This window comes from Homalodisca vitripennis, unplaced genomic scaffold (assembly GCF_021130785.1).
Source record: "Homalodisca vitripennis isolate AUS2020 unplaced genomic scaffold, UT_GWSS_2.1 ScUCBcl_59;HRSCAF=872, whole genome shotgun sequence".
Taxonomy (NCBI): domain Eukaryota; kingdom Metazoa; phylum Arthropoda; class Insecta; order Hemiptera; family Cicadellidae; genus Homalodisca; species Homalodisca vitripennis.
This window is the reverse complement of record NW_025776184.1, coordinates 169,999-181,557: the sequence shown is the minus strand read 5'-3', so window position 1 is coordinate 181,557 and position 11,559 is coordinate 169,999. Positions and strand designations below refer to the sequence as shown.

Genomic DNA, 11,559 nt, shown 5'->3' with positions numbered 1-11,559 from the left:
TTTATTTAGTTTAGTTACATGAACTGAAGGGGAGGATTTCATCTTTAATTCGGATTCGTGGAGGCAACTAAGCCCCCGCCTCCTTCGAAAATTGGCTTTAAATATTTTTTTTTTTTTTTTTTAATTTTCGGCTACAAACTTGAAACCAAATTACCTTTTAAAATTAGTGGGCCTAGAAATTCTACAACCTTTTTCCTCCCCTCAGTTCATAAAAAATGTACCTGTTAAAAATTTTAGATTTACTACTGCCGTACCTGAAATTGTTATTTATATATCAAATCTCTATATTATATTATTTATTTATTATGTTATTATTTCTATTTATTGTGTTATTGTCTATATTGGAATTTTATCTTTTGTTATTTAGTTTTTAAGTTACGCGGTGCACCGTGGTGCTGAAGTAATTGTATTTTGCATGGAAATGTTTGCCACCTACTAATTATATTATGTACTCGAAATCTTGTCTCGTTTTTTGTCTCTTCCCACTAGTGGCATGTGATTGTTTTTTTTTTTTTTTTTTTTTTTTTTTTTTTGTTTGCTCCGAGTTTGGGAGGGGCGCGCTTCCGAGACCTCCTGTCTATTTTCGCTAACTCGGGACAAACTAAAGAGCAAAAATCAAGGGTAAGTATGAAGCTGATAATTTTTCAGCAACAATATTTCGTTAATTTTAAGTTTTTAGTATGCATTTACCTTTTTAATATTTAAAAAGGATACGGTACGCGACATGTAAAAACTGATTAATAATTTTAATTTTAACTGAAGAACTTCAATTAATGCATCAATAAGAAAAGCTAATAACAAAATCCTGTAACTAATAATTAGCAGAACTAAAGGATTCGTTTTAGCCATAAACCGGATATTTTTCCCCTTTACCTCGAACTAAAATTTAATAAAGTATATTTTACCCATCAGCCTTTCGTAATATTTGTAAATTTAAAGGATTTATAACTTTGTGCTTCACCATATACGAGGTACCGTGTGGGCTAGTGCCAAGTTAGATTTGGTAGCCTTCCAAAGGAGAGATCTGTTAAACTTAAGACTAAACTAATCTTTTTGGGTAATAAAAGGTGATTAATGTGTTCATTATGCAATGTAAAACATCGTTATTTATCAGCTTTACAATACAAACACTTATTTAGTTCTGACGGTCTAATGTGTTACATACAATTATTATACGTAAAGTTTTAAAACTAGCATTTATAACTATTATTAATACATACTGAAAATAAGAGATATGTACATAAGTTATATTATAACAAATTTAGGTATAGGCCACACCGCGTGTTGCGTTACTGTTGCGGACTGAGTTTCCAAGAAACATTTTTATACAAACAAGTATACATTTCATTTCAATCTCAAGATATCCTCCGGAGATAAATGTTTGAATTCGCCATGTGTCTTATTATATTGGCTACGTATAAATGAAGAGTCATGCAAACTTTTACATATATATATATATATATATATATATATTTTATAACTGGGAATTCGATTAAGTTGAGAGTAATTAAACTTAATTATAGTCATATATTGCCCTAAAATATTTATTAACATCTATAAACATTTTAACATTATATATAAGCATACTATTATTATTAATATTAATTCAATAATAACAAATGTACTTTAATATTTTGCAACTATATTAATGTATATTTATGAGAAACAACCATCCTAGGCAGGAACTGCAAGGAATAAGTCTTTCCTTAGGGAAACCAAATCAATGTTGAGGTCGGTGATAAACTATGCAGTATCAATGATTGCTGGCCGTCCCCTGGTATTACTGTTGTACAGGGTGTGTCGTTTGATACAGGCTTTAATCTAGATCCGCAGGGTTGTTGTTGTAATTAACTAGTGGTGGAAACCTTGTTGGGTGTAATTCTTGGTTATGTTCTCACTTGTTGGTGTAATAGTATACACTTGGCCCAAGAGTGTTTACAAAATAACTTAGGTATTGAATAACGTGAGTTCTTACTTTGCATGTACAACCTTATTGTTCATTTTAACACCTTCCCTTATAGAATTGGTATTGGCAACAATACAACGCATTTCGAGCATCCGTCCATTTATTATCACAAAAACAGTACACTAATTAAAAATCAAAAATTCTAGTCTATGAAATGTTTAATATTAATTTATTGACATTAAACGATTCTAATTGACATATTTTAATTATTGTTCTATCTCAAAATATAACACTTAAAAGTAATCTGTATTTTCAGAACTATTTTTTCAGAATCATTTCGTACCATAGTAAAAACATTTTTAATATTCATATCACAAAGATACTCCGATTAATATTCTAATTTTAAATTATATTTTAATTAGGATAAAGGAATGGTGTAATTCTCAACAAAAATCTATTTAAATATTGATTTTACAATATTCAAAAGGCAATACTACTAATTCACCTGAATACATAACGCTGTCAATTAATTATATTTTATGTTCAAGTTCAGAAATTAATTTAATTATCTGTGAGAGCGTTTAATGATTTCTTTCTTGCAATAAGCTGTTTTGTTTAAACTTATTCGTATTGTAAACTATATTTTCTCTTAAACATGAAAAAGTCCGCCTAAGTCGAGTAAATATCCAGATAATTTTTATTACATTACAGTTAGAAGAGAAATCATTACATCATATTATATATTATGTTAATTAATTAATTAATTTAGATTTTAATACATAATAATATAATTATTATTGAAATTTATATTAGGTAAGTGTACAAATGTATCAAGCGCCAATAAAATACGTTGCTAGTATTGGTATCATTTAAGTAAAAACAAGATTAAAATTAAATGTTTTATTTTGTCGTGCAATACAACTAAGCTGATTGTGTTTCGTGTAATTGTTTTCACCAAAATGTTAAACCTATTACTTTCAACTCACTCTTTCATATTATCTAGCATTAGTTTGCTAGTTTGCTGTTTTAATGTATATGTGAATACATAATAAGTTATTTTTTTTCTTAAAATCATATATTTATCTACAAATTTAACTACGGTGCCTTGTATAATTTTATAAAGACAAATGTATGAGAAAACTTTAGTTAAGTATTTTCTAAAAATTATCCTTATTTGAAGTTTTACTGTAGATTTTACTTTTTTCTTGATTAAAAATGAGAATATTATACAATTTTGATTTGTTTCCATGTAGCTTATTAAGGTATGTTCACAAATTTTACCGTAACTAATCAACCAATTTTATTGAAATCTACCTTTATAATTATTATAACTTTTAACAATAATCTCATTTAGGCTGTAAATACATTTTTTATTTAGTTGTTTTTTAACTTTGTCCTAGTATTTATAATATTGCTGTAATGCACTGCTGTAAAATAGAGCATACTATTATTGAAAACGAATTAAATAATAATTTATTCATAGTTAAATTAGAAGATTTTAAAATATGACATAAAGTATAAACAGAATATAGAAAATCGAGGAAAAAACATTTTACTGGTAAAAATGCGCCCTTTTAACATTGTTAAAAGCAATAATAGCAATAAATCTCTTTTAATTTCACTACAGACATAATTGTGACTATTGACATAATATTAAAAAATGGGGATTTTATCCAACTACAGAACATTAATGGGGTTTAATGAGTGGTTTTTAATGAACTACGGCATATAAATAGTAAATGTATACATATTTTTCATACAATTACAAATGTTTGATAATTTTGTTCGTTATGGTTGTAGAGGTTGCCGTTATTGTTGCCCTCCGACTAGTAAAGACTTCACAATATATAAATTTAAACTTCATAAATAGTTATTTTCAAAAACTTGTATTATTAATTATACAATTTTTGCCTTTTAATCATGTGAAGGCACTCTTTTTATTACTAGAAGCTACACATAGGCTCTTAGCCCATGTAGGCTTTCCTTATACACATCGCTTTTTCAAATTTCTAACGCAAATTAAAATAGGTTTATGGAATTTTTATAGGTAACATAAAAAGCTAACTTTGCTGTACTTTACTATAGTTTTAACACTTTTCAATAATATTTGTACATAGTTTAATATATTTTTTGTGAGATAAAAATAGTTCTATTTAAATTTTCCATATCAATGGCGCTTTCTCCAGATATTACTTTCTATCTAGCAGTGGCCTTTTGCATATGTGACATATACCCTATGTAACAACCTCAGAAATTATATTTCAAATATTATCTACTAATATACAAAAATCTGCACATAATTTAAAACATACTATATAAAATTAGGTAACAAGGACAGTTCTAGAAAAGCAATATTTCCATTTGTATAGAAAGTACAAGGAATTCAAACTTTTAAATATATCTTGCTAAGTTTCCATATTGAACAGGGTGATGTAAGGCAGACGATGTGCATTCAAACCCTTACTGAATCCATACAAAGGAAATAATTAATTTTCATATACATGAGTAGCCTCAAAACAGATTACCACAATTAGCATGGAAATAACAATTTTAATTTAGGAGAAAAGTGGAACACTGTAGAGAAATCTAATGGAAGATAATTGGAACAGAATAGAGATGTATTGAAAAGATATGAAGTAAATGGCCAACGAAGGTATAAGATTAATTTTGTATTCGTATCAAGGCAATACTCCGCTATTAGAAACAGTTGGCCTTGGCAGTAGGAAACAGCTTGTCCACAGGTAAACCAAACCTATGTCGTATGTGGTGATAAACTATGCAGTATCAATGATTGCTGACTGTTACCCTGATATTACTATTGCACTGGGCATGTCGCGCTACAGGTTTTAATCTATGTGTAGATCCGCAGTGTAGTCGCCGTAATTAAGTATCGGTTTATTCTCTGTTTGCGTATCATTTCGGTTGACATGTTATTTCGTTGAAAATATTTACTTTTATATCGTATCCACGTTTATTTTCAACTCTGATCGAATATTACTGATATGGGTATTTTCTAAAAACCTGTAACTACATTGAGCATATGCTTCATATGTTAAATAGTTCGTTTATATATATATATATATATATATATATATATATATATATATATATATATACAAAATATATAGATAGACAAAAAGTGTGCCTTATTTATTAATAAATGTTTAAAACTGTGTAGGCTAATTCCACTTTTATCCAAATTTTCATTTGCCTGTCAGATGTGGCTGTACTGCTGGTCCTATAGCAAAACAGAAGGCACCACTGACTTACTGCTTAAGGTTTCCTACGTAACTAAACAAGTCTATAATTCGAAGTTCTTTACAAACTTGAAAATGAGACGTACAGTATGTACTTTGTTTTCAACTTTAATAACTGAAGCGCATACATGAGGAATTTATCTTGCAGGTAAATAAAACTACAAAAGTATTTCCAAAAATTTGCATTAGGAAAATTTGTATTTGTATAAGTAAAAAATACCAAGTTTTATTCCCACAAATATTGCGAAATAATTTTTTTTAATTTTTATTGATACAAAAATATAAACCTCAATTATTAATTCTAAAATTCCTTGGGAGGTGTTCCTTTGCAGCTGTGGTTTTCCCAGATATTTTTTATGTTATTCCTGTAATTTGGGGGAAGATTGACCCTTGAGGGTACGGTCCTGACTGATAGGTTACAGATACAGAACTCTGCTGTAAGATTTGTGTACGGCCTGAAGAAAATGTGATCACGTTAGCCAGTATCGCCGTACAGCAAGGATCCTTCCGATAAAGTGCATTTTCAAACTTCAGGTGGGTTGCCTTGTTCACAAGGTGTTGCTGACGGGAAAGCCCTCTTACCTCAGGGGGATGCTACAGACCTGGGCTGAGATTAGGGACTGTCACACTCGGCAGGACGCCATGCTGGAGGTGCCCAGGGTCAGGCTGGAGATGGGGAGGAATGGATTTAGATACAACAGCGTCCCTCACAGTCTAAAGGCTTATGGATATTCCTCGTTTAAAAACAATCTCAGACTGGCTTTGGAGGTGGAGTGTTTCACCCCTAAATAGCTGTTTAATGTAATGTATTATCGGTTTGATTAGTTTAATTTTGTATTTCTCGGATGGTGATAGATAGATTTGTATGCGCCTTGATTGAAAGTGTATGACTTGAGTTATTTTGAAAAACAACAATGTAACGTAGAAAATCGTTTCAAATAAAGACGTTATGTACTTATTTATTATTTAAAATAATATATAATTGAGTAGAGCTACAATTGTAGTTTTAATATTATGTTTTATTATAAAGGTGCCTATTTCATACAAATTAATTTTTTTACAATTAGAGAATCTCATGAATAAGGTATGTTGCAGGAAAAATTAAATATACAAAACAAACTCTCCTTTCCTGTAATCTGCAGAAACGTAGTTTTACCCCAATCTTAGACTGCTGTACTATGTTACAATGTATTCAAATTTGTACAAGGTAAATTACGCGAATTTTTCTACGAAGGTTTATGATTAAATCGTTTTATTAGTATTGACCATGATAAGAAAACAGTAATACAATATTATATTTCCTGTGCAATCATTGTGTGTCAATGAAATTTATTCTTAAGGCCACATTTCACTATGAAATTTTGAGTACTTTAAAGACAAATTCGTAGTTAAGCAATCAAGAATCTCGTAAGGTGCCAAGGTATACAAATATTAAATACACAAAACCAAATTCTCCTTTCTTGTAATCTGTAATAATATTGACTTCTTTATTTACCCCCATCGCAACTAAACTAAGTCTTGAAACTATTACAAAGTTCAAGACTTGTTTTAATTGGTTTACGTTGGTCGACATAGTTTCCTGTACAATCTAAAGGCAAACAATAACAGCTGAAGTTGGCTTTGCGATCCTATAATGCCTTTGATGGTGACCAAGTTTGTCATATCTACAGTTATCTGCGCTGAAGGGGCATCTGATAAATATTATTTTAATGTCCCCAAATGTTATAATAGCAATAACCTTCTTATACATTGGAAGCCTATTATATAAAATAATCATCACTACGCTCGGCTTTTAACTTATTATTATTGATTATTGTGTTTCAATGTATTACTGCTCAAATTAAAAAAGGAATTATATAAAGGGTGAGTCAGATAAGATGTGTTAACATATATATTAGGAGAACTGTTAGAACTTCAACAAAGAAATAAAATACGGACCCGCTAAGAGTTAATTGTGAATTAATTTCTTTTAAGATTACATGAGACATAAACATGGGGATAGTCCATTTTTGTCATTTATGTCAACGGGTTAATTTCTTTAATCCAGAATGGAAAGATGATCCAATATGCTGACGACACGACTGTATTATATTGAAACAAAACATGATCTTGCATTGAGGATTTTTTAAGAATACATCAATTCAAAATAAAACAAGATGCATTAATGCCTGACAACTGAAGCAAAAATATCTAGCTGCTTTGGTGGATAACGTTCTCTTGGAAGAAGCTGAATCCACCAATTTTCCTGGTCTATACCTTGATCAAGGGTTAACATAGAACTATAATATCGAAAGCATCTGTTTAAAGGTTGCTTCTGACATTTATGTCCTGCGCAAACTTTATTTCATGGGTTTATTACAAACGGACTATTGTGGTTTGATACATCCATATTTACCTTACGACTTATCAATTTGGGGCAGCTGTTGTAAATATAAAATTGAAAGAGTATTTATAGCATAAAATAAAGATATCAAAATCTTTTAAAATTGCATAGAGTCATAATCTTCATGGAGTTTACAGACTTTATCCTGTCTCTATATTCTCGAGGTCGCTCTGTACAGTTGTTTTAAAATGCGAAATAGTCTAAGGCAGAGGCGTTCACCAACACGAGATGACAGAGAGTGACAACTGTAGAAATGAGTAACACAGAACGACAGCGTGTCAACCCGTGCAGTCTCAAAGTGGCGTCAGACTATCCAATAATCTCCCTCGGAGTATTAAACATCTAAATATTAAATATATATCGATATATACCCCAAACAATTAAAATCTTGATTAAAACACCTCCTGGTGTCAAAAGTGTTTTGCTCCGTTGAAGAGTTCATGATGGGCCGCTGCAAAGAAATAAATTTAATATTATACTTGATTTTGAAAGTGAAATGCCAGTTCCGTTGTTATAAGCCTTATTGTTGATATTTTAATTAGTAATCTAGTTATATTAGTATGAACTCATGCTATGAAATACATGCATTCGAAATCAAAGCCATCTATTCTTGTGATCTCGTGAGTTTTACCACGTTTAGTGTCAATAAGTAAATTGAGGTTAGCTGCAGCCGATTGCATGTGTCATATCGAGAGTGGCTTGTCAAAGTGTTTGAGTATTCATTTTTATAATTGCGGAAACAAACTTTTTATTAAATTGCCATTTTAAACTTCTTTTTAATCGGGTGGTTTGACAAATTCTGTGTTGGTCTCATTATGGAGCTTTCATAACCATTATCTTGACCGAGTAAGTTTTTAAATCACTATTAATAACTTTGAGTTCTCAACACGTATTTCATTTTTTTAATTTTGTGAAATAACCACGGCCACCGCCTGGATAGCGCATACCACAAGGGGCAAATTCCGCACTCCAACGATGTTAATTTCTTAACTTATGTTACTTTTTATGCAAGAATAAGTACCATATATTAGATTATAGATCCCATAACTTATCTACTCAAGGCTTATTCCATGACATAAAATAGAACCCCAAATATAAAATGATGAGACCAGCTCTATGGTCAGTTCAACTGCAACCAAGCACGAACACAAGGCAGGAGTGAGAGAAGAGAAGCCATCTCCTGTAACAACAAACACTTGTTATCTAAATCTCACAGACACGACAGGTGTTTTTAGTGTGAACAATGACACACTACACCTTGTTCAAGATGTTAACTTTTAATCGAAGATAGTGGAGCAGGTGGATGCAATAATTGGCGATGGATCAGAGAGTTTTCTTACACTAAAAAAGTCTAGACCCTTCGATTTTGAAAATTGCGAGCAAAGCCGCCGGCAATAACTAGTATTGTGCTTTATTATTTGACTTAGTATAACAGCTAACTACATTTTATTTTTTCAGTACTCAGCAGATATTTGTTACCGAGCCAGATTAACATATTAAAAATCGTGAGTGCTTATTTCAATAACGTTTATTGCATTGACTAGAAAGAATGTTGTAAATGAATTGGAAAAAATCATGGCCCTCTTTTAAATCTTTCTTCTATTCTCTGTGACAAGTTTTATCAATCATTCTCCTTAGTTTTCATTTTTTTGGAATACTGTAATATTTTTAAACAGTCTCTTTTGTATAAATGTAGAAATTAGTATAGCTTAACATTGAATATTTACTAATTATAAATGTAAGTATATTTTGTTTTAAATTAAAAGTAGTATAAGGAATGGCACTGAAATGAAATAATTAAGCTGTTTAAATAGGTATTAAATAGAATATGCGTCGAATGGGATTGTCCCTCACGGCTCATTGTTATTGTCTGCTGACTGGCTGACGTCACCTCGCCGCCAGTTGTTACTCTCACATGCGCAAGAGTACACTCTTGTTTCCTTCCATCATGACGCTACCTGCACACTTTCTACACTTGCGCGCACACGTTTGTATTTAAATCGTCTCTTATTGCTTTATGAGTACACGGCCGTCTGACATATCAGCTAAAAATCAGTTTCCGATGTAACATCTGTTGAGTGAAGATGGGTTCTCACAGTGAGGCCAAGTATCCAGCTGCCCGCCTCCACTGCACTTCTTCTATATCGCTTTCCAATATTCTCAACTTGGCTACACAATTCTTCTTTTCCAGGTGGCATTGACACTACGAACCAAGTTGTTATTTACTGATACAACTGTTGATAGCGAGTTCTTCACACTCTGTAGAGCTAATGTTTGAAACTGAAACATGTCTCTAGCTGCCCGTCTCCACTGCATTTCTACTATATCGCTTTCGAATATTATCAACTTGGCTACACAATTCTTCTATTCCAGGTGGCATTGACGCTACGGACCAAGTTGTTATTTACTGATACAACTGTTTATAGCGAGACACTTTAGAGCTAATGTTTGAAATCGAAACGTATCTCCAGCTGCCCGCCATCACTGCAATTCTACTTTATCGCTTTCCAATATTCTCAACTTGGCTACATAACTTCTCTATTCCAGGTGGCATTGACACTACTAACCAAGTTGTTATTTACTGATACAACTGTTTATAGCGAGACACTTTAGAGCTAATGTTTGAAATCGAAACGTATCTCCAGCTGCCCGCCATCACTGCAATTCTACTTTATCGCTTTCCAATATTCTCAACTTGGCTACATAACTTCTCTATTCCAGGTGGCATTGACACTACTAACCAAGTTGTTATTTACTGATACAACTGTTTATAGCGAGACACTTTAGAGCTAATGTTTGAAATCGAAACGTATCTCCAGCTGCCCGCCATCACTGCAATTCTACTTTATCGCTTTCCAATATTCTCAACTTGGCTACACAATTCTTCTTTTCCAGGTGGCATTGACACTACGAACCAAGTTGTTATTTACTGATACAACTGTTGATAGCGAGTTCTTCACACTCTGTAGAGCTAATGTTTGAAACTGAAACATGTCTCTAGCTGCCCGTCTCCACTGCATTTCTACTATATCGCTTTCGAATATTATCAACTTGGCTACACAATTCTTCTATTCCAGGTGGCATTGACGCTACGGACCAAGTTGTTATTTACTGATACAACTGTTTATAGCGAGACACTTTAGAGCTAATGTTTGAAATCGAAACGTATCTCCAGCTGCCCGCCATCACTGCAATTCTACTTTATCGCTTTCCAATATTCTCAACTTGGCTACATAACTTCTCTATTCCAGGTGGCATTGACACTACTAACCAAGTTGTTATTTACCGATAAAACTGTTTATAGTGAGTATTAGATAAAATATAATTTAAACTAATTTTGTATTACGGAATATCTTTTACACTTTTCATGGAAATATATAGTGGGTGAGTACACGAATGAGGGTTAGCCATTAATAATGCTAAATAGTGTAACTAACTGAAAATTAATTACATATTGATATATTCATAACCTGCATCCTGGATATAAATGTAAACAATTTATAAGAACAAAATATGTAAATAGAATAGGTACATTTTCCGCCTTATTAGTAAATTATCCTATAAAGGTGCACTATAAGAAAACAGTACGTAAAGAAGGACTTAAACTGAATGTTAACAGAATAGATTGAAACCTGAGAATGTCCTCTTTGTTAATTTATCCTTATTTTTTTAAAACACTTTTCCAATAAATAAATTTCAGTTTAAAATTACTTTAATGTCTGGGGAAGAACAATATACAGTTGTATCAGTAGATAGCAGCTTTGATCGTAGTTAAATGCTACCCGAAATAGAAAAGTTATGTAGCCAAGTTGAGAATATTGCAAATCGATATAGTAAAAGTTGAGTGGAGGCGGGCAGCTGGAGACATGTTTTCAGCTTCAAACATTTAGCTGTACATTGTCTGACTAAGAACTCGCTATAAACAGTTGTATCAGTGTATAGCAACTTTGATCTTAGTTTCAATGCCACCTGGAATGGAAAAGTTATGTAGCCAAGTTGAGAATATTGGAAAA

The 11,559-nt window shown here is 31.8% G+C and overlaps 1 protein-coding gene across 1 annotated transcript in view; it reads right to left on the bottom strand.

Moving 5' to 3' along the window:
• Nucleotides 1–8,666: 8,666 nt before the first annotated feature.
• LOC124370227 (uncharacterized protein DDB_G0290685-like) overlaps nucleotides 8,667–11,559 on the bottom strand; it is a 146,845-nt gene continuing 143,952 nt past the window's right edge. The window contains exons 14-15 of the mRNA XM_046828517.1: nucleotides 9,643–9,749; nucleotides 8,667–8,726 (exon numbers count right to left, since the gene is read on the bottom strand). Coding sequence (XP_046684473.1) covers nucleotides 8,667–8,726; nucleotides 9,643–9,749 — 167 coding nt within the window. The remainder of the gene's footprint in view (nucleotides 8,727–9,642; nucleotides 9,750–11,559) is intronic.